Genomic DNA, 24,610 nt, shown 5'->3' with positions numbered 1-24,610 from the left:
TGGTCTGTGCATGTCTAACACCCAAACACCATGTTTGTGTTTCAGAACACACAGCACAATTTCTGGTACTTACTAGGTGCTTCAAACATATTTGTTAAATAAATAAATGAACAGATCGGTTTATTTTAATTTTATTGCTTCTGTTCCTATATATACAGAAATATAAAGGCCCCGGGGCATAATTACATGGTATTTTATTCCATCAACTACTTAAATGATAGGGCCTTGAGAGATGTCCATGTTCCTATTAGAAAATTTTAGAAATGTTACACAGTATATTCTAAATACATATATATTATACAGTATATATAACCTTTGATTTAAATAAGTCAAATGGCCTTTATCTACAAATATCCATTTATCAACTGATGTGAATAGTTATTTAGGCAAAGATTTCAGCACTAAGCTCAAAGGAAATAGGGACTGATCACTTATACTGCAAAGAAAATATTCTTTTTTTTTTTTTATCCTCACCCGAGGACATTTTTCCTTTTTTTTTTTGGTACAGATAGAGTGGGAGGGAGAGAGAGGAAGAGAGAGAGAGAGAGAAACATCGATGTGAAAGGGACACATCGAGTGGCTGCCACCCGCACGATCAACCAGGGCCAGGGACAAACTGTAACCGAGGTACATGCCCTTAGCGGGAACCAAACCCGGGTCTCTCCGGACCGCAGGCCGACGCTCTAACCACTGAGCCAAACTGGCCAGGGCCAGAGAAAATATTCTAATTATTGCTTTAGGTTTAACAATTAACACCTGAAATACCATATGCATTTCTCTGTGTTGCTTCTTGTTTCCTGTAACTACTGAAAATCTATAGAGAGGAAATCTGAGTGAGGAAAGATGACAGATAAATAAAAGATGAAAAAGAGAAAGTAAAATAAAAATCAATCCTCTTTACTGTAATGATTTACTAAAATATGAATATTTCTATTATAATAGCACTGTTTCATTTATCATTACTACTGAATGCTTAGATGATCATGGAATTTCATAAATATAAACAAAAAGTAAAAAGAATTATGACCTGCCATATTACAAAAGTATCACATAAAAAGAGAGATGTACATCTATAGTAAATATTAGGGCTAAATTATCCAATAAAACTTAGTAGGAAGTAAAAAATATTTAACAAGATTTACCTTTAGGCTCTGCTACTCTAACAAAGAGAGACTCCGTATGCCAGCCCACCAAGCCATGGGGTGAGTCACTGGGCAGAGTGGTTATCACAGACTTGTTTCTTTTCTGATCAATAGTAGCACCTTTTGATGGGTCCTCAACCCCTTCTGTGCTAACACGGATGAGTACTACAGTCACCGTCTCTGATAACTCTGGTACATCATCAGCAAGAACAGTCAGAGTGATTGTGGACAGTGCCTGGCCTTCAGAAAATGAAATCTAAAATTTTAAAGAAAGAAGATTTTACTTATTTTTTTTATTATCACTGTGCAATAAGAATAACAGAAGGTTATTGTTTTATATTGGCCACAACTTAAATAACGAGATATTTAAGCAACTTATCTACAAATTAAACGTCTTTCATAGTAAAAGTGAAAGATTATTAAGAAAAAAAAGTAAACCATTACTAAAACTTAAGCTAATAAAACTGTAGCTAAGTTGTCATATCCTGAAGCCCACATTCTATTATAATACAGATACATAGTCTCTGGGAATCTAAGTCCTAGATACCATATAAAAAATCAATAAACATCAGGAAGGTGGCATATAGTTTAAACATTTTTCTCTACAAAAAATGTGCTAGGATTGCTATTCTCCTTAGATAAACTCTGATTAGATGTATCGTTTAACAATGCATCAATCAAAATAGAGGTCGAGAACAAAGAATAGTCAGAGATACAAATCAGAGCATCTCTCTTCTCCTTCTGTGTCTCCATTGTCTGAAGAGTCAAATCCGAACTTGCTAAATAGCATCAAGTTCTTTCTGATAGGGCTTCTGTCAGCTTCTTGAATGTCATTTACCATTGTTCCTCATCTCATGTCTTATTCTCCAGTTATGTGGCTACAAACTACAATTACTCAAACTAGCAGTACAGGCCTATTTTGCTGACACTCATCTCTCCACCTTGAGAAGGCCCTTGAGGATATAAACTCAAGAGCTTCGTTAATAAAATCAGGAGTCAGAAAACTACTGCCCTTTGGCTAAATCCATTTTTATATGTGAAGTTTTATTGGAACACAAGCTCATTAAATTGCATATAGATCTCAATATCTAAAATATTTACTATCAAGCCCTTTACAGAAAGAGTTTACTGACCTTTGGAGAAAATAATTAATTCTTCCAAAATATAGTCAACACTTAAGATATCATTATGCATTTAAATGATAATTTTAATCATGTTCATTTATATAGATGTATTAATTGGGGAAATATAATTCAGAACACAGAATCTGAGAGATACAACTTAGTGTTTTTGTAGCTTGCATAAAGTAAATATTCAATGCTATAAAATTTGCCATATTATTTTTAAGACACTGAGGCTCTAATCACCTTTCAAATGATAGAGAAATCTGGAAAAGATGGACCATAACATACACCTGTTAAGAGAACTCTTCAGAGAAGCATCTGGGCAAAATATATGGATTAATCTATAAAATCCAAGGCACGAAGACAACCCATTTTCCAATCAGGAACTGAAAACTCCTTGAATCCTCTCTTTGTGAGTCTTTTACTTCTTCCGCCCATTCTGGATCCATTCTTGAACCTGTGCCCCAATTTTATCCTGTCTTCTAATAGTAGATAATGTGATTCTCTGGTCAGATATCTTCGTGGGGCTGGTGTACCCGCCCCCAGCTGCTGGGAATAACAACTTCTGCATTGCTCATGGGGAACTGCCCTAGCTGCAGCCACTGTGTCACCCAAGGTTATGCCCCACCCAGAGGGTGACTGAAGGTCAAGGATGACTAAAACAGGGATGCAACATCTCAGCCCCTTACCCCAGTGGAAATAACAAAGGACTGGCTCAGTTCCAGAACTCCCTCACGGGCCCAACTGCCTGTGGATCGTCGTCTCCCTCTGCACAGTCCTATCTTCCTCACTTCTTTGTAAGTATCTTCCCAATAAATTGAAACCTTCAATCTCAGAGTCTATTTACAGAAAATTCAATCTATATCACTCCACATCTCTGGTCCACATTTTTATACATCTGGCTGTTTTACAGAAATGCGTTCCCTGCTTACTGCTCCCTGTTTACCCAAATCTTGAAGCCCTGTTTCCATTCCCAGTTTGATTGGTTTTATCTTTCCAACAATGTAATAAATACATCCACAATTTGGTCAAATAATGTAACTGAAGCTCAAAAGGGATGACTTTTTTTAACAGATAATTTTGGTATTATAGAAAAAAGAATAACCACAACAATAGAACTAATCTTAAATTGCAATCTTAAATTGCATCCTTCTCTATGGTGATTAGTAGGAATCCACTTCATCCATAGGCAGGGTTTGGTGCCATGCATCAACAGTAACCATAATTTAAAAGTGACTCTCCTATAATTTTGTAAATTACATACCACTCCTGAGGTGGGAAATATATCACTAATACTTCCGTCAGCTTCCCATGCTACAGTTATACGACCATAAGTTCCTTTTAAGCGCTCAACGTTCAAGGTTACTAGGCTGTCTTGCTCCATTTCTTCCACTTGTTTATATAATGAATTCTGAAAAATATCCAGGAAGTCACAAAGGTTATTTGAAATTACCTAAGTAGACTTTTATTTCACACTACCATACATTTGCAAACTTCACAGTACAAAGAAACATGATATATTAAGTGAAAAACAATAGTTAAAAAACCGTAATATAGGATGAATATGATTTTATTTTTTAAAAACTGCATGTTTGAAAAAGTGAAAGATTAAGTTAAAATATGTAGAAATGTTAATTTTTTACATTTATATTTATTTTTGTTTTCCTGTTTCTATATTTTTCGCATTTTCTTCAATTAACATATATTATTTTTATACTCAGAAACAATACAGTGTTTTTAAAATGTTCTACATAGCACATGAAAGTTTGTAAACTGGGAAAGACAATAGAGTTAGAAGTCTTTTTCTTCTTTGTAACCTTTGGCAATCCCTGTAGGTCTTTGTTTTCAATTTGTAAAATATGTGTTTAATCTACATGGTCTCCAAGGTTCCACCCAAATATAACAATGTCACGAGAATCAGGGAGCTCTCTCTGATCATTTACAAATGCCTCTTATCCTTAAATTTATATTCTCTGAAATGTTTCTATGGGCTGTCCTGTTTTCGTTGATGTTTCATCCTTAGCTCACAGAGTCTTCATGACTATCGCTTTCCTTTGCATTAGAATTCCTTATTCTCTTCTCATTTTACTTCTATCCTCTTTCCTTTGTTCCAAACTGACTGCTACTTCTGTTGCGATGATAACATTCCTTGTCTGACACTTGCAACATCTCTTGCTGGCCATTTCATGAACTTTTTCTCAAAATTAATATTCCAAAAAATCCCTTCTTTAGACTATTCCTGGTTTCTCTACAGGCAATAAAGCAAAAATATGGAGTATAAAGATTTTTAAGAATATTTTCTGTAAGATATTTCTTGTCTTCTATGATAATCTGAAAAGAAATGCTCCCATTCCTTTCTTAAAGTTTCTATTTAGAATTAGTATGAAAAGATATCCTCTTTTATAGTGATATTTTACACAGCATTTTGACACAGTGTTACAGATGTACATAGTAATAAAATCTTGCTCAAGGCAATAAAACATTCCTTGACTTGATTTTGGAATATGGATTTCATTTGTTCACAAAAGACAATGTCATTTTTTTTTTAAAGAAGCTCTCTCTGGCTCCACACCCTCTATTAATAAGGGTTAGTAAAATGAAGATTTAATACATTCTGAAAATATTCAAGAAACTCTCATTATATACTAAATCTTATCTTGGAACAAGATTGTCCAAACACAAGAGGTCTGTATAAAGGAATCTAATGAACCGGTTGAAGAAAACCAGGACGCTATCCATTGATTAGAACTAAACCACTTTGAATTTATGTCTTCAGGACAATTTTGGAACAAGCTTCATGAAGAGAAGTCTATCATGCCGAAATAGTTAGCATGTACTCTCCAACTGCAGCAAGGCTTCGAGGTGAGAAAAGGGAACTGGACAGCTGAGCATGTTGTTCTTGCCCCAGGAATCCCAGGTCTGCCCAAATACTCGTATGAGATCCTGAGAAGGCATGAGGTGAGTGTTCCTTCCTCCCCAGGAGAATAACAGGTTCATACCAAGCACCTGTTGTGTGCCAGGCACTTTTCTGGTCAGCGATAAAGCTGTGAGCAAAGCAATTCTCACAGATCTCATATTCTTCAATTCTAGTGAAAAGAAACTGACAACAGACAAATGAGACCATTACAGGTGTTATAAGAATAAAGCAGAATAAAAAGGCATTGATTGATGGTGGGGAGTTGAAATTTTCAACCAGGGAAGGCCTTTTTGGTGAGGTGACATTTCAGCAGATACCTGAAGAAAGTGGGGAAAAAGTCATGTATAAAGGTCTTCTTCCTTCTTCTACCCCCCACCTGGCTCCCTACAGCTCCTGTCTTAGAGCTGCCCTGTCCTGCTCTGGCCTCATGTGGCTATTAAGCATTAAGAATGTGACTAGTCTGCAAGTGTAAAATGCACACAGAATTTGAAGGTTAAGTATAAAAAAAGGAAGTAATGTACTTCATCAATAATTTTATATTGATTACATATAGAAATAATATTTCAAATATGCTGGGTTAAATAAAATATAATATTAAAACTAACTTCACCTGTTTCTTTTTCCTTTTTATGTGACTACTAGAAAACTTTTTTTTAAACTTATCTTTTTTGTTGAATGTATTACAGATGTCCCTCATTTTTCCCCTATTGACACCCTCCTCCCCATTCCCACCCCACTCCTGCCTTCCCCCACACTGTTGTCTGTGTCCATTGGTTATGCGTATGTGCATATAAGTTCTTTGGTTTACTTCTCCCCACCCTCCCAACCCCACTTCCCTTTGAAGTTTGTCAGTCTAACAACCAATTTGTACTTCTTAATCCCTTCACCTTTTTCACCCATTCCCCCAACCCTCCTCCCATCTGGCAAGCAACAAAATGTTCTCTGTATCTATGAGAAGTATTATTCTGCTTGTTTATTTTGTTTGTAGATTCAATTGTTGATAGATATGTATTCATTGTTCATATTTTTTTATCTTTTTCTTCAAAAAGACCCTTCAACATTTCATATAATAATGGTTTGGTGGTGATGAACTCCTTTAGCTTTTCCTTGTCTGGGAAACTCTTTATCTGTCCATCGATTCTAAATGACAGCTTTGCAGGATAGAGTAATCTTGGTTTTAGGTTCTTGCTTTTCATCACTCTGAATATTTCTTGCCACTCCCTTCTGGCCTGCAAAGTTTCTTTTGAGAAATCTGCTGACAGTCTTATGGGAACTACCTTGTAGGTAACTAACTGCTTTTCTCTTGCTGCTTTTAAGATTCTCTTCATCTTGGACCTTTTGCATTTTGATGATGATGTATCTTAGTGTGGGCCTCTTGGGGTTCATCTTGTTTGGGACTCTCTGTGCTTCCTGGACTTGTATGCCTATTTCCTTCACCAAGTTAGGGAAGTTTTCTGCCATTATTGTTTCAAACAGGTTTTTGATTTCTTGTTCTCTCTCTTCTCCTTCCGGCACCCCCAAGAAGCGAATGTTGGCACACTTGAAGTTGTCCCAGAGGCTCCTTACACTATCCTCATTTTTATGGATTCTTTTTTCTTTTTGCTGTTCTGATTGGGTGTTTTTTTGCTTCCTTATATTCCAAATGGATGGTTTGCTTCTTGGCTTTACCTACTTTACTATTGAATCTGTGTAAATTATTCTTTATTTCAGTTAGTGACTCCTTCATTCCTGACTGGGCATCCTTCATTTCTGACTGGTCCTTTTTTATGCTCTTGAGGCCCTCACTAAGTTCACTGAGGTTCTCACTAAGTTCATTGAGCATCCTTATAAGCAGTATTTTGAACTCTGCATCTGTTAGGTCGCTTATCTCCATTTCGCTTAATTCTTTTCCTTGGGTTTTGTTCTGTTCTTTCATTTGGGACCTGTTTCTTTGTCTCCTCATTTTGGCTGCCTCCCTGTGTTTGTTTTGATATCTTACTTAATGAGAGGTATGGGGCTAGCTGAGACCAGATGCTGCTTTTTTTGAAAGAATTTAAGAAAACCTGAAGCAGGATCCAAGACAGGCCAATCCTATGTAAAGCAACTGGCAACAGCTTGGGTGGGCCTGAAAGTTGGGTGGGGAGGGGCCTCAGGGAATCACCAGGGTGGGGCTACCAGTGTGAGCCAGGCTGCTGGAGTCCCAGATATGAAGGCTGTCGGCTGCCCTAGGGAAGGGCTCACCAAAGGAACAAAGGCCTTTGACAGCACGTCTGTCCAGGAAAAAGCTGCCTCTCCAGCCCTTGCTCTAATGTCAAACAGCTCAGGTCTTCCCCTGTATGTCTCTGGTGCCTTTCAAGCTGCCTTCCTTATGCTGGAGCCTAGAGGGTGAGAGTCTGAGTAAGTCCGTGTGCAGGCTCTTTAAGAGGAGCTGCCTGGGGCTCCAGCTGCCTTAGGCTCCCTCTGCTCAGTTTCCGCTGGTTTTTCCAGCCAGAAGTTATGGGAACTTCTCTTCCTGGCACTGGAACCCTGAGCGGGGTGCCTGGTGTGGGACAGGGACCCCCTCAGTCCTCAGGGAGGACCTTCCCAGCCAAGGTGTCCTCCTGATTTTTATTCACCACACATGGGTGTGGGACCAGCCCGTCGTGCCTCCGCCCCTCCTACCAGTCTCGATGTGGCTGCTTCTTTAATTCTGTAGTTGTAGGACTTCCATTCAGCTTGATTTCAGGCAGTTTTTTCAGACGGTTTTGAATGATGGTTGTTCTATAGTTTAGTTGCAACTTTGATGTGGTTGTGGGAGGACCTGATACCACATTTACTTACGCCACCATCCTGACTGGCAGTCCCACTACTAGAAAACTTAAAGTACATATTTGCCTCACATTATATTTTTAGGTGCCTCAGAGGAAACTGACCTGCCTTAAGTTTACAGATGGGCCAGGTTGGGTAAGTAGGTGATCCTACAACTCTTGCAAGCAATTGAATCAGGGCATTAGTATGTCAAAAACCCCTCATCTCATCCCCAAACCCTGCTCCTCCTTCAGTGATCCATATCTTGGTAAATGGCAAACTCCTCCCTCCTGTAGCTCATTGTGTATTGCTGGATTACTTCAATAGTCTCCTAACTGGTCTATTACTGCCCATGCCCACCTACAATCTAGTTTCAATTCTACGGCAAGACTGTCATTTTAAAATGCAAGTCGGATCATGTTGCTCTTCTATTCTGATCAAAAGCTCTCCATTTCCCTCAGAGGCCAAGTTCGTCATGACACAGGGGGCTTGTGCTGGAGAGCGTTAACATGGCGGGCCCGGCTTACAGCTGTCCTTCAGAAAGGCCTGCTTACAATATTGGCCGTCAGCATGTGTCTGGGAGCTTGGATTTCAGGAGGGTTCCCCCCATTCCCAGAACTGATAATGAGCTCCCTCTGCCTGAACTGTTAGAACACGCACTGTGATTTCTGCTGAACACCTGTTTTTTTCTGGGAGTCTGGGACTTTGCTATGTGCCAGGTAGAGGGTGCCTACATGATCAGTCCCCAGTTACAACCCTGAGCAATGAGTCTCTAATGAGTTTTGCTGGCTGGCAACACTTCACGTGTTACTACAACTTACCTTGATGTTGGGGGAACATGTTCCCTGTGACTCCACTGGGAGGGAATTCTGGGAAACTGGTACCCAGTTTCCTCTGAACGTCACCCCATGAGTCTTTTCCCTTAGCTGATTCTGGGTATAAATCAGTCATCAAAATAACATGTTGGGTCCTATCAGTCTTCCTTGAAAGTCACTGAACCTGTGGGTGCTGGTGGGGATCCCCGACACAGGGTCCTGGCCATTCACCCGTTGGGCCTATCCATCCTAGCACAGAGTTCAGCCACAGGGGCCGCCCTGTTGCTCCAGATTGGCAAGGCCTCCCTCAGGGCCGCTCTGCTGGCTGAAGGTTTCTCCCTGCCGAGTGTGTGCTCCCCAGATGTGTGTGTGACTCACTCGCTCACCTCCTCCAGGCCTCTGTCCTCCTGGTGCTTCCTCTGCCCTCCCTGGCACCCCATTTTCTATTGCACACCGCCACCCTCCCCACCCCAAACAACTTCCACGCCCACCCTCAACTCTCCATCCGTTTTTTATGGCACTTATTACCACCAGATACAGTTACAAATGCTTCTTATGTCTTTGTTTACTGTCTTTCTCCCTGTCCCCTGTCTCTACAATTTAAGGACAATGAGGATAGAGATTTTTATCATTTCATTTTCTGACAGATCTCTAGCATCCGAAACAGTATCTGGTATATAGTGGGTATGTTTTTTGTTTTTGTTTTTTAATCCTCACCGGAGGACATTTTTGCATTTATACAGCAGGAGGGAGAAGGAGAAGAAAAAGAGAGAAACATCGATGTGAGAGAGACACATCAACTGGCTGCCACCCACACGACCCCAACTGGGGCAAGGGACAAACTGCAGCTGAGGTACATGCGTAGAGCAGGAACCAAACCCGGGGACTCTCTGGTCTGCGGGCTGATGCTCTAACCACTGAACAAAAAAAGCCAGGGTAGGTGTTTCTAAATATCTGCTGAATGAATAAATAAATAAATGGATGGATGAAAGGATGGATGGATGAATGAACGAACGAACGAACCAATGAACCAACAAACGGACACACTTGTTACCTAGTTCTGGCAATGAAACATAAGAAAAATTTCTAGCCCTGGCCGGTTTAGAGCGTTGGCCTGAGGTCTGGAGAGACCCAGGTTCAGTTCCCACTAAGGGCATGTACCTCAGTTGCAGTTTGTCCCTGGCCCTGGTTGGGTTGTGCGGGTGGCAGCCACTCGATGTGTCCCTTTCACGTCGATGTTTCTCTCTCTCTCTCCCTCCCACTCTATCTGAACAAAAAATGGAAAAATGTACTCGAGTGAGGATAAAAAAAAAGAAGAATTTCTAGAGGCTTTTGAGAAACGTATTCCTTTCACTGAGAGCCACATAAAAAAGTTCACTCTCTCTAGCTGGACCTGGACAAGAAAGCAGTAGCCTTAACATCAGGTTTCAAACAACCAAACGAAGATCAGCTTGTGTTAGCAAAGTGGAGGTATGAAAATAATCTGAGCCATGGTGACAAAGTAGAGTGTTCAATCAACCTTGAAGGCCACTTCTCTGTGGACATGCTTTTGGCGTTTAACCTGGTTACAGTTAGGTTTTCTTACTTACAGAATATTTCAGAGAAAGACACGTGACAGCTGCAGCTATAACTCTAAATAAAAAAGTAGGATACACTTTGCAGACAGGACTACATGATACAATATGAATGGGTGTCATTTTATTATTTGGTAAAGAAAATGAAGTCTGGGCATCGACGTTGACCTGGAAGATTTGCATAGTTCTCTTTCCTCACCAGAAAGCATGTCCATGTGTACAATACACGTGCAGTTACAAACCTCTCTCTCTTTCCCTCTTTCTCCCCACAGAACTGTCAAAGGCGTAATAGGACCGAATATGTGTGACTAGATACAGTGTTTGGGATCTGCTTCATCATTATCCTCTGGAAACAGGGCTAACAGCAAATTCAAACTCCTGGGCCAAGGTCAACTGGTAACATTGCAAGTTCAATCTTATAAAAGGAATCAGTATAAAAAAATAAAGTTTAGGACAAGCTGACCCAGAATTTCCAGTGTGTAAGACTGCAAATTGCAAGACATCAATAGAATTCAGACTAGAATGCACAGTAGGGGTGAAGCAGGGAAGGGAAGGGAGAGGCTTAAGATACTCAACTCACTGAGTGCTGATAACTCATATAAATACAGTGACTTCTAATTGTGAACTCTTGGTATCATTACCTGAGCAAATCCAACAACTCCATAGGCATCATCATTAGACAGAATAGTGATTTTTACATAACCATTGATACCAATCTCTGCTCCTCCTTTGGGATTTTTAAGCTGGACTCTGAAGGATTCTTTCTCCTCTGGAACTGTATCATCAAGAATATTTACTGCAATTACAGCTTCTCTATCACCAGGTTCAAATATCAGTTCACCTGAACTGACACAGAAGAATGTATAAAGTCAGTCAACCACAACAAATTAAAGACATGCATAGTACATTACTCATAAAACTCTTACAGCACTGAGTGATACACAAAGTTTGGGGAAAATCATAACATTTCATAAATAAAAGTTTAATCAAAAGTGTTCATAGAATACTAATTAGTTTCGTAGAATAAACATTAGAAATATGGATAACAACCAAATTTCTGGTTTATAAATAGCTCTTACATTTCATACATTTTTCAATCATTAAATAAAGACATAGCCATTAGGTGCCACACAAAATTATGATGAGCATAGAGACAGCATAAAATGTGGAACCTACCTAGGAATAAAGTCAGACTGGCTCGAGACGTAGGCCAGCTCATATATGTGGGACTGGGTGCCTCCCACTAGAGCAATTAAATTCTTGCTTGAATTAAGGGACTTGACTGTAACAGAAGCTGCATCGTGAGCAGAAGGTGCTTCCAGAATAAAAGAGAACTGATTCAGCTCTGAATCCCAGCAGTAAAGAGCAGACACAGCTTGGCCAATGAGAAGTATGTGGACTGTAGGAAGGAAGGAAAAGCCAACAAGAGCGCAGTATAAATGGTCACCTCGCATGCACCCCATATCAATGCCACGGCCAACTCTCCCCAACTCTCAAAGTTCCATTTGATTTCTGGAGTTATACATGATTCAACCTCTAACGTAAGGGAATGTAAATAATAATGTGTAAATGCTGTGGAATGACAACGTACCCACAATCCACCTAAAAAATGATCCTTGGGTGGGAAAAGCCAAATGGATTCTGGACTCATTTATATTCATCTCAATATTTATTTATTGACTAGTATGCTAGGATATTTTTGAAAGTGAAAAATATCCATAATCCTACCATTAAATGTTTCGTTATTATGTTTTCCTTTTAGTCATGAACCATAAATAGTCTAAGTACAAATAATTCTTAATTAAAATGCCTAATACTCTATGTATAGTGTGTGTGTATATATATATATATACACACACACATATATATATACAGTTTTATATCTTGCTCCATAGCATTTAAATTTATTATTTTAATGCATGATCTAAAGTTAATCTTAAAATATATTTAATATTGTTTTTGAAATAGTTTTTTTATTTTTATTAATTTGTTCTTCATTTTAATTACTTTCTTGTGATAAATTCCTAAAAGTGGTTAATTAAGCCAAAGAATATGGACAAATTTATTATCTGAGTATGTTTTGCCAATGCTTTTTGAAATGTTATTAGAAAACCATGCTCTTCATACTTCAACGCGAATTACATATATTTATATTTACAGAAGTTAGGAGGAGAGAGGGGCTTACTACACCCTATACAACACTAAAATTTCTTCAGATATAAAACTAGGGAGAAAAGTGAGAAGCACGCATAAATTCCAGTACTTACTGAAATATAGTGGTACATAAAGATATAAAATAAGATTGACTGGGTATTAAAATAGCACAAAGAACCAAAAACCATGAGTCTCTTTAAAAATTTTGACCATAGGATCAAAATGGAAAATCCTATATCCTTACTCTTAAATATCAAGAACTATTGATTATATTTATTTATGGTAATTAATTTAACTATTGTAATTTAGTAAATGTTGTATAAAAGGTAAAAAACTTACTAATAAGTTTGTATTTTCAAAATGATCCTATATTTTTCACAAAGCTTTGTAAAACTAGAGACATTCAGTAAAGTGCAAACTCCTGAGATGGATCTCAAAACCTCTCAAGCAAAATCATAAACTAAAGTGTTGTTCTGATCATCGATTATGAATCTTAACCCTTGGACATACACGATTTGCTTTCTCACAGTCTCATTAGCATGACAAGACATTAAGAGTAGGAATTATAGAGGATTTAAATATGTATATATGTATGCAGAGAGTATTTTCTCAGAAAATAGGCATTTGTACTGTTCAAGATCATAAAATTGGGCCAGGAAATGTATGAGGAAAAAAATCTCTACTTGAGGAAGAGAATTTATTTTATACTTTTTTTTCAACTATAGTTTACTTGGTATTGACTTCAGGTGTACAGCAAAGTAGTTAGACAATCATATACTTTACAAAGAGTTTCCTCCAATATTTCCAGTACCCACCTGGCACCATACATAGTTACTGCAATACTGACTATGCATAGGGAATTGCATATTCCCTATGCTGTACTTTACATCCCCATGCCTATTTGTAACTACCAATCTGCGGTTCTTAATCGCTTCACCTCTTTCACCCAGTCCCCCAATACCTTTCCCCTCTGGCAACAACCAGTAGCTTCTCTGTGTCTACGAGTCTGTTTGGGAAGAGAATTCTAACTAGTATTGATTATAGAATTCTCTTCCATTTAGCAAAACTATAAAATATTAAAAGTATTCTAAACGAAGGCAAATGGATGAGATTACTTGAGGAGTGGTTACAGACAACGAGAAGTTCCATGATAGAACACTACAGCAAACGTTCCAAACATTGAGACATCTGGGGTCATAAGAAGAACCAGTAAGAGATGGAGCGGCCAGGAAGGGCTTCGTGAGAATCAGTGTCTTCAGGAGAGGGCCAAGTTCCAGAGCAAAGAGAGGAAGAGGATATTCTGAGAAAAGTTTGAGATGCAGTGCATCTGTTCCAGAGGGCATTATGGAAGGATTTGGGGATTTGGTGCAGTGAGAACTGAGTGTCTGGACTGAAAATCAGGGTTTGTGTGGTGTAGTACATGAGTAGACCACATGAGAATGAGAATCTCATTTCCAAAGGCCTGCACTTCTTATGATGACTGAACAGGGATGAAGGGAGTAATGAGCTTAATCCAAATGATTTTCAAAGGTAGTATTTTTTATGAAGCTGAGAGCATTGGGAGACTAAGGAGGAAGGGGCGTCTTTCTAGCAACATACAGAGCTTTTAGGATTAAATGATACAATAAAGTAAACAACCAGAACAAGGCCTCAGTTTATATTAGCTACATATTTCCTTATTTCCTGAATCCTTTGTCCATATATTCTTTCACCTGCCCTTTAAAAAATGGAATTCAGCAAGGCTTGGTTCAAGGATCCCTCTTCTCACACTACATAGTGTCTTTCTAAACAATTCCTTCTCTGATAGAACATCCAAGGTCCATCTGCAGTCTAGGACTCTCTCCTGAGCTCTGACCAGCAATCCTAATTCAATATCCGTGCATGAACAACTCAAAGGCATCTCCAATCAACCCAACAAATTCATTATCTCTGCCCGTAAAAGGCTGGCCTGCCTCCCCGTGATCACCAGAAGGGTTATGGAACTACCATCTATGTAAAAATTAAGCTTATTCTTGACATCCTCTCTATCATATATCCCCATATCTAGCCTATCATCAATTCCTGTGGATTTTACTTGTGAGACATTTTCTGAATGAATCTACTCCTCTACGTCTCCAATTTTTCACCTGCATCACCCATCATTTTTCAAAATCCACCATCCAACATCTTCAGTCTGAAATGTACCATGAGCCTCCAGCTTGTCTTCAAACCTCTTTTACCAGCCTCTAAGCTTTTCTCCTCCATGGCAGTCAAAGCTCCCTTTTTTTACACACACACACACACACACAGTCTCGGCTTCTCTCTCTCTCTACCCTCTTCTTTCTCCATTTCCTCATTACCCTCTCATAAAAGACACCCCAATACTTTTAAGATAAAGAAATAATCCTTTAAGTCCCTCTCCGGACTTTCTGATTACATCTTCAGGTATATCCTGTGCCACTCTCCCCTCAATGCCATGGTGACCTCTCCCTGGTCCTTCTAAAGCTCATGCTCACTGTTACTATCTGACCTCTGCACATGATGTTCCCTCAACCCAGAGCCCTCTCCATGCTCAGCTCAGCCTCATTAACACCCACTCATCCTATAGTTCACAATGAAAAGTTTGTGAAGTAAGGACATTTCCTGGGCATCCCATAGACCAGCTCAACCCTCTCCATTTCGTGTTATGGAAGGACTTGAGTCTTTCATAGCAGTTTTCTATAGTCAGAAACTTACTTGTGCGATTTTATATAATTTCTCTCTTCCCTATTACATGCTAAACTTCAGGACAGAGACAATATCTGATTTTTCTTACCAGTGTTTCCTCAGGGTCTACCATTGTGCTTGGCACTTAATTGACACTAAAAATATCTATTAAATAATAAAAGAGAGAAGGGGGAGATATGTTTATATGTCCTGGCAGCCTTTGTGATAGTCACTCTTCTTCCATTTAAAGAATTTAGTCACCACCCAATAATCTCTGTCAAGTCATTAACTAGAATAAACATGTAATCCTTATAGTCACGGCTCCAATCTAACGCTTTTTCTAAAATATCTGACACATTCAAAATAAGAAAATCCTTGAATATTATTTAATGCATAATTTCAGCTTTCAAGGGATCTATAATAAGCCATTCTACATAATTACCTATAATCTTTTCATACTTCTACAACTTCAAGTCACAGAAACAAAAGAAATAAAGAGACCTCACAATGGGTCCCTTAACAAGCCTCTAGCAGATTTTTTCACAAGTTATTTTAGAAAGCGTGCCTATTCTACTTTTTTAAGTCTCTAAAGAGAATTCTATAACTTCAGCTAAGGGCCCGTTCAGGCAGCACTCCTCATCTGTGAGAAACATTCATCAGGCCACTATTTTGAATTCTAATAAGTGACTCAAGTAGGTGAAGTTAGTCCACTTGAAAACCTGAAGCACCACAGAAGCAGAAATGATAAATGTACAGAATTAAAGGACAAGTAGACAAAAATTACTTGATGAAGGATCCATCGTTTATTCAGTGATCAGCTGTTGAGTGAACGATGAGTACGTCACTCAGGCTGTTGATCACAGCATCGCATCAGAGTGGAGGCCTGTGAGGCTGCAGTGCAGAGAGAAGTTATTCAAGGACAGAGGAGCAGACCAGAGGCAGACACTGGAGGCAGCAGAGGGAACCTGGCGTGGAGGCCAGAAAACAAAGGAACAGTACAGATGGGAGGTGCCGGGATCTGGGAGAACCTGAGGACCCAGAGCTGAGAAGGGAAAAGTAAGACAAATAAAAAGAAAGTGAAAGGAGATGAACAATCCATAAAAAGGTAGCAAAGGGTAAAGAGGGTCAAATATATGGTGATGGAAAGAGATTTGATGCTGGATGGTCAACACACAATGCAATATACAGATGGTTATAGAATTGTACACTGGAAACATATAGTTTTATTAACCAACGTCACCCCAATAACTTTAATTAATTTATTTATTTTTAATTAAAAAATGTTTTTCCTTTATTGATTTGAGAGAGAGAGGAAGGGAAAGAGAGAGAGAAACATCGATGAGAGAGAACATCAACTGGCCACCACCTGCATGCCCCCCACGGGGGATCGGGCCCACAACCTGGGCATGTGTCCTGACCAGGAATTGAACCAGCGACCTCTTGGTGCATGGGTTGATGCTCAACCACTGAGCCACACTGGCCAAACTCAATAAATTTAATTTAAAAAAATGAGGGGTAAGTAACTTTTGATTCCTGGTCAACACTTGAGGTGACTGAAGTGACAGTGCCTTCGGGTGACAATGCCTGATAGAGAAAAAGCAACCACCAGGCACCTAAAAGAAAAACTGTAAGAAAAGACTCCTGTATTTGTGCTAAATCCTCTACTCTTTTCAACATCATTTACTTTGTAGATTTTAACTTTTGTGAGTTCAACTACTCCTACGCATTGATGTGTCTGAAATCTAAACCTCCAGCTGATTTCCTCCTGATTTCAGTTCTACATCTCTAACCACCCACAGAGGCCTCTACATCAGGTCTGGCCTGGGCAGCTGCAAACTACTACATCCAGTATATCTACGCACCAAAGGCAGGTGGAGTTGTGAAACATGCCTTTGATCATCACTTGTCTTAAAAATGCCTGCAAGATTTCTCTGCCTCAGAATGTTGTCCAGGACCCTTCAGAGTCTTGAGAGGTCAAAACTATTTTTCTTAATGATACTAAGATGTTGTCAGTCTACTTCACTCTCATTCTTTCATGAGTGCATAGTGGGATTTTCCAGAGGCCATATGATTGACATTACTGCAAGAGGCCGAATACAGATGTAGACACAAAAGTCCAGATACCGTCTATTAAACCAGACATTAGATTTGCAAAAACAAAGAAATATCATCCTTTTTACAAATGTTTTATGTTCACATGTAATTAGTTTACTGCTGTCATTATTAAATGAATTAATAAATACAAGTCTGAAATTTGTCCATTTAGTTTCTAATACAATAAATATCAGTAGATAAATGCACAAACAAAAACTCTAGGGCCCTAAAATTTTTAAAAGGGTAAAAAGTTCCTAAGATCAAAACGTTAGGGAACCGCTGGACTATCTGAAGCACAGTTCAGTCAGGCTGACGTTCCAGGCCCACCTGTACAGACTGGTGTGTTTCCAACCTTACCACCACTACATTCTGAATGAATCAAATCCTCTGTCTCCACCACGCCAGTCTGCCCATTGTGCCCTAATGCCACAAACACTCCTGCCTTTCACTTTTACTCATACCTTTTCCCCTCCTCATGATATTTCCCACCAATCCATCCAGGCATAGCTCAAGCTCCCCTCTGGAGACCTCTTAAGCCCTCCAATTCCACCACTCACTGAGCAAATGAGATTGGGACTCTACCTTTAATTATTACCTTACTATTTTTCTTGCTTCTCCAACCAGACATTAAACCTATGAAGGTGAGAAATCCTTCATAACTTTAAACAATGGCTTATAGGCAATATCTAATGAATAAAAATGTACCGTTTAATTCATACAGAATTTCCGTATTTCAATTTAAAGGTGGGACTTTGACTCATCCAGACTTGCCTGCTGAGCCACTCAGGTTTGGCTTTCATGTTCCTCTGGGCACCTTGACTCCTGCCATACTGACTTACTGAGTGTGCCTCCTGCACTGTTCACCTGAGGTGGGAGGCAGCCCCTCAATTTCACCATGCCAATGCCCTTGGCTTCTTTGCCTTATTGTCACAGGCCACCCAAGTGGCTCCTTACCAACCCTGAAATAATCCTACAACCTCCAGGCAGATTCCCCTTGGGTTCTCAGAACAGGCTCTGCTTCAGAAACTACTGAGTTTAAAACTACTGCTTATATTTCTGATGTGTAGATTATAGTACAGAGAACCAAGAAAAGATTTCAAACTGTAGAAGAAAGTTGGAGAATTGAACTAGGACAGCAAAGCTCTCACAACCATTTTCTGACTTTTTAAAAAATACTTGTTGTCCCCTTATACAAACTTCCATAGTACATATATATTGAGTGATATATATATATATATATATATATATATATATATATATATATATATCACTCTTCATTTTTCTCTAGACAAAAGCAATGTAATACCTTTCCTTATTCTTCACTAACATTTCCCGCCATATTTTAGTCATTCTAATTTTTCTCAAGCGTAATCCTCATATTAAGAGCATCAGTCCTTTGGACATTCTAGGATTTCTGGAAATACTATTGTCAAGATCTTGATTTTACATCCTTAATAAAAGTGCCCAGTGTCCAGCAATGGAACACTACCTGTAATTCAGCGAGATTAAAGTCATCCAGCTTTCCACACTGCCTGCAGGTTTAGTGAGCAGGGGAAAGCCCTTACCTAGTCCTGAGGCTGGTGTGAAGGAGTGGATCCTCTTAGCAGCAAAATTCTGGGATTGAAAATATCGAAAAGAAGACTGGCCGAGCTCCCAGATGAAAATATCAATTGAATTCTCATCTCCTATAATAATGAAATAAATGTCAAATCTGAAGGCAAATGTTACACAAAAAAATGACAGTTACATAGTGAAACTATAATAAAAACATTAAATTTAATTGAAAAAACAAATTTTATAGGATATTCCTCAGAATCCATTTAAATAGAAATACAACTTACTAGGAAACATTTCGAGTCTTTTTGCATCTACCACAAGAAGCACATATATAGTTAGCCACTAATCATGATCTGATATCAAAAACAGAATAGCAGCAAATGTTTCTTTTTTAGAAATGTTGGGATTTTATTTATGAAACTTCCACAAAGCAGAAGAAATCATATTCATATTCAATAAACATTTTTAAAGTCTTATCAAAATTTGCTAATCACTATTTATTTCTACTATAAATTATCCATGGCACTCAAGTACAGTCATATAAAAAGTTACCTATTTATGCTTTGGGTATAAGATCTTTATAGAACATTTCATAGATCTTTCCACTTTATCCACCCACTCCCAATTTTATTTTAATACTTTAAAGTAGTGCTTCAGAATACCTAAAGATTATGGACATAACAGTTTTTATTCTCAAAATCTATTTGTAGTTGACAGCCAATACTTACTATTACATTCTATGAATTAGCTAAAAAATGATAAGAGCATTTTCATATGAACATACCATATGAATGCTAGATAATTTTGATAATAACTATGTATGCATTACAAACACTATATCTTCTTACCTAGAGAGGCAGTTTTGGCAAAAATTAAGTAAATATCATCGCCTGAAGACAAGGCCTCAACTTGTGTTGTCCCACTGATCAGCATTTCTTGAAAGTTAATAAACTCATTGCCAGACCATCTGAGCAAGAGGGAGTTGAGCCTGGCATGAGCCTGAGAAATGGCTAAGAACACAGAGCCTCCTCTGGTGAACAAGGCCATGGCCAGCACGCCTCGGACAGGGAGTGTCTGCTGCAGCACGAAGCTTCCTCCGTTCCACCTGAAGACCTATGGGGACGGTCAAAGTCAAACCATGACTGGGAATTCAACTTGTGAGAGTTTAACCAATATCATATGTTTATTCTTATAGACCCTTTAATTTAGTTGGGAAGATACTTTCATAAATGAGAAAATTGCAAAGCTAAAGCTCTCTCCCTTTTTTTATCTGTATGAGTGCATGAGAGAGAGAGAGAGAGAGAGAGCGCGCGCGTGAGAGAGAGAGAATGGACACACACATAGAATGAGTTTTAAAGCAAAGTTATCTGAAAATAAATCAGTTTCAAATAGATACCTGAGCAGGGATCAGTGAAAGCAAGAGAAGAGGAAAACCCAAAACAGGAGAAAATTCATTTAACTATGAAAAATTTAGAACTGGATTAGAAACTTTCTGATGCTGCAGTATTATTCATTACCTCCTGCTCAAGCAATAGAACATAAAGAGAAACACCTAAACTCTTTAGTCCTGAAGGTGGCAATGCATACAAGGTTTCCAGGTGAATGTTCATACATTTAAAATTAAAAGAAAAGCCTGAATCAACCTGGTTTCTTATACAACCTGGTCAATTTCAGGAAGAATTATATTTATTTAGTCAACAACTGGGGCCCTTATATGAGCTAGGTATTATGTTAGGACTTATGAATAGAGTAGCATCTCCCTTTATGGATATTAAGTATTAGTAAAAGGCAAACACATTAATAATTAAATAAATACATGATTATAAAATCAGCACAAGTGCTAACGATAACTGGAATGGTGTGACAGAGAATTATGGGTGGACTAGGGAAATCAAGGTAGAGAGAATGACAAAGTTTCCAAGGCAGGAAAAGTCTGTCATTATCTGAATGACGGCTGGCCAAGTGAAGGAAGCTGAGAGTACTGGGGAATGACGACTGGTAAGACTAGAGAGGTAAGATCATAAGGTGCCTTTTGTTAGGGTGACCATATAATTTATCATAGGGATCCCTAAGAGTGCAAAGGGGCACTTATAAAAAAGTAATTATATCAGGACAACAGCATAATCCAGTACTGTGCTGGAAAAATAAAGAGATATGGTTACCCTATTGCAGTCCACAGTCAATAACTTAGATTTACACTAAGTATAATTGGAAATCATTGCAGTTTTATTTTTTGTTATTCCTCACCTGAGGGTATTTTTCCATTGATTTTTAGATAGGGAGGAAGGGAGGAAAGGAGGGAGAGAAACATCAATGTGAGAAAGACACATCAATTGGTTGCCTCCTGCACAACCCTGACCAGGGCCAGGGATCAAACCTGTAACCTAGGTATGTGCCCTTGACCAGAAATCAAATCCAGACCCTTTGGTCCATGGGCCAATGCTCTAACTGCTGAGCCAAACTATCCAGGGTGGAAATTGTTGCAGTTTTAAAATGAGGAACAACACAATATTGATGTTTTAAAATATGACACTTGATAGGGCGTGGATCTGAGGAAGTCAGAGAAGTCAGAAACCAGCTAGAGGCTGCTGTAATAGTGTGGGGAGGAAATGATGGGGACCTGGATTTGGGAGGGAGAAGCAGAGATAGAGAAAAATGTCTGCACTCAATTATTGAAAGATATAATCAAAAACACTGAAGAGTAAATCAGATGTCAATAAAAAGGAGTAATCAAGAAAGATATATCCAAGGGCAGTTGCATTTATGAGGTAGCTATTTCCTGAGATGGAAGTGAGCACTAAGTAAGTTTCACAGAGAAAATCCAAAGTCCAGAGGGGATACGTTAAATCATTCATACCTAAAACATATGTAAGTGGATATGCCAATGGGCAGTTAGATATGCAAGCTTTGGAATACAGAGAAACGGCTACAGACGCATTTGGAAGACATTAGCCTACATAACAGCTGACATTTAAACTCACAGGATTGATTAAATTACCCAGAGTAAATGAAGATAAATAAAAAAGAAATCTGAACTAAAACTGAACCTGAAAAACTCCAAGTTCAGAAAAGGAAGGAGGAATGGCGATGGAGACTGAGAAGGATACAGAGAAACCGAAGGAAAATCTTTGTGGTATCTTGATCTCTTTTAGAATCAAGAGAAGAGATGGTTTAAATCTTAGTATAAGCTGACGGTCACAGGCAATGGGAAGTATTATAAGAAAATGACAGAAAAATATGCACTGAATCTGCAACTCTCTTGTCATCAGTGACCATGAGGAAGCGAAGACCAAGCAAGCAGAGAATCCTTTCATGGTGTCTTACTACAGAAGGGGGAGTGAAACAGAAAGAAAAGGCGATGAGATCAGGACAGAAATCTCTTTAAAGTTGGAGATCCAGGATTTATGTTGATTGTAATAATCCTATCTACGAGAGAGAGATCTGGTAATGCCCGACATAAAGGGAATAACTAAACCTTACGAAAGCGAGAGGGCACCTGTGCGAGGAGCCAGGCTTGAGAGAGACTCTCCCTCCACGGATCGTACAGGAGGGACACGCAGAACTACCTTTCAAGAGGTTTTCCGGATTTGGTGTTGGGGAGATCAGTTACCTCCTCTCTGGTAACTTTCCTTTCAACAAGATCACAAGCTAAACGTGAACAGTGAGTAGCAGGTATGGGTGAGGAGTGACAAAAATAATCAAGTAAGTATTTTTAGGAATATGAGATGTAGTTTACTTGAGAATAATGAAATTTTGGGGTGATGGTGAGTGCCCAAATGGCAATGTTAGTCATGAACTTTTAGTGATACCATCAGCCCAGTTGTGTGATTTTTCTCCATAACATTTTCCAACCCAATTAAATTCTAATTAAATGTCAACACTTTTTATTACACTTGCTCTGACGAAAGTAATCTACTTATAACTCTATTGCTTAAAAATTAACTGTAATGAATCAATATGTATATTCTACTTCACCCCAGTCAAATTACAGTGTTATTTTATATTAAACATACACACTACATCTTTGATGAGCTTCAATTATAGTATTAAAAAGAAAAAAATTCATTTAAAAGGAATCAAACCTGTGTTAATTCAGAATCATTTCTTTGACTTGCAACAATTAAATAATCTTGACTGTCTGAAGTAAAATATCTTACTTGAGAACTTTCCGAAATAATTATTGTTTGTACCTGCAAGGAACATAAAACAGTAGGAATAAAAATTGTAAGTAGAATATAACTAAAAAAAGATCTGAATACAGTAAGAGTTAGTATTTGAAGTTTAAAACTTGAAAAAATTATGCTGGTCCCTAGATATGCCCATCTAGGGGTCATTGCAAGCACAAAATATCCCTGGATTAAAACACCTTGCTCAAATGTGTATCAACTGGTAAAAAGCCCCTAAACATGACCACAGAACATACATTATCTTCCATTTAGATCAAGCTCACAAACCTAATTTTTCATTTAAATAAAGCAATCTACCAAAAAAAAAAAGTAAAGTTTGTTGTTGTTGTTTCTTTTACCAGGAATAATTTGAGTCCAGATGTGAATGTATACACACTGTTAACAGAAGGCTTTTCTTCATTTCTTTTTTCATGAGTAATCACAAAGTACGGAGAGAGACCAATGTGAAAGGCTTCACACGCTGTAGGATTTTCTATATTTAAATCCTAGGAAATAAGGAATAAGGTAACAGTAATGTGCGAGGTATCCAATATTTTCATGTAAATCTTAATTTGAGTACTGTAAAATAAGCGGTGCTGACCTGAAGTGGAATGAAAACCCCTTGCCATCGGTAAACAGTAGAAGACACTTTTCTTAACATTATGCCATACAGTGACTCTTCCAAAGTAAAAAAACACCAGCCAGAAGCTGAAGCATTGAAAAAACTTTGAAATATGGAAAACACAACATCCATTCCCCCTGAAAAACATAAATCATAATTTACTAGTGTATAATCCCTTCCAAACTTTATCCATTCTAAGTGCATTATTCAAACAGTGAAACACATTCTTTTATATGGCACTGAAAATATCTTCAAAGTGCAAAGGTACACCCTGGGCAGTTTTCTCAGTGGTTAGAACATCAGCCCATGGATCAAAAAGTTGTGAGTTCGAGTCCGGTCAAGGGCATGTACATTGGTTGTGGTTCAATCCCCAACCCTGATTAGGGTTGTGCAGGAGGCAACCAATCGATTTGTCTCTCTTACATTGATGTTTCTCTCTCTCACCTTCCCTCCAACTCTATCTAAAAATCAATGGAAAAAACATCCTTGAGTGAGGACTAAAAAAAATAAAGTGCAAAAGTGATCATACCACTTTATACTATATAGTAGTAGCCCTCCCCAATGCCTAAAGCACTCAAAGGCTTTCCATTAATCCTAGAATTAAGACAAATGTCCGTAACATGTTCTTCAACCTCTTGAATGATCTGGTCTTCTCTAACTCTTCAAACTCAACACTCCCCTTATTTCTACTCTGAAGTTTTTCATTTACATGCTTTCTTTTCATGACTCTAGACTTCTGCCTCCTTCTGTTCCCACTTTTTCCTCCACGTTCTTCCAACACAGGTCTTTGCATAACCATTCTCGGCATTCTGTCTTAGTTCAAACTTTGATACACCTGATAAGCATTCATTTATGATCGCATAACACTTAGAACTCCCCTTTTAAAACATTTATTACACTTTACACACACTGATTTTCACTTGTTTTATTTCTGCCACCCTCTAAATTCTAAGTTCTGTGAGTTTAGTCCTGTGCCTGGCACATGAAAGGCATG

The 24,610-nt window shown here is 38.5% G+C and overlaps 1 protein-coding gene across 1 annotated transcript in view; it reads right to left on the bottom strand.

The window, feature by feature from the left end:
- Positions 1–24,610, bottom strand: part of ADGRV1 (adhesion G protein-coupled receptor V1) — a 526,552-nt gene that overhangs the window by 366,198 nt on the left and 135,744 nt on the right. Inside the window, exons 47-55 of the mRNA XM_036279419.1 lie at positions 23,596–23,753; positions 23,354–23,500; positions 22,911–23,018; positions 19,677–19,941; positions 18,837–18,956; positions 11,515–11,737; positions 10,980–11,184; positions 3,531–3,677; positions 1,143–1,398 (exon numbers count right to left, since the gene is read on the bottom strand). Of these exons, the coding sequence (XP_036135312.1) occupies positions 1,143–1,398; positions 3,531–3,677; positions 10,980–11,184; positions 11,515–11,737; positions 18,837–18,956; positions 19,677–19,941; positions 22,911–23,018; positions 23,354–23,500; positions 23,596–23,753 (1,629 nt within the window). The remainder of the gene's footprint in view (positions 1–1,142; positions 1,399–3,530; positions 3,678–10,979; positions 11,185–11,514; positions 11,738–18,836; positions 18,957–19,676; positions 19,942–22,910; positions 23,019–23,353; positions 23,501–23,595; positions 23,754–24,610) is intronic.

This window comes from Molossus molossus, unplaced genomic scaffold (genome assembly GCF_014108415.1).
Source record: "Molossus molossus isolate mMolMol1 unplaced genomic scaffold, mMolMol1.p scaffold_m16_p_3, whole genome shotgun sequence".
NCBI classification, from domain to species: domain Eukaryota; kingdom Metazoa; phylum Chordata; class Mammalia; order Chiroptera; family Molossidae; genus Molossus; species Molossus molossus.
The sequence above is the reverse complement of the archived record's forward strand: the minus strand, read 5'-3'. Positions and strand labels throughout refer to the sequence as shown.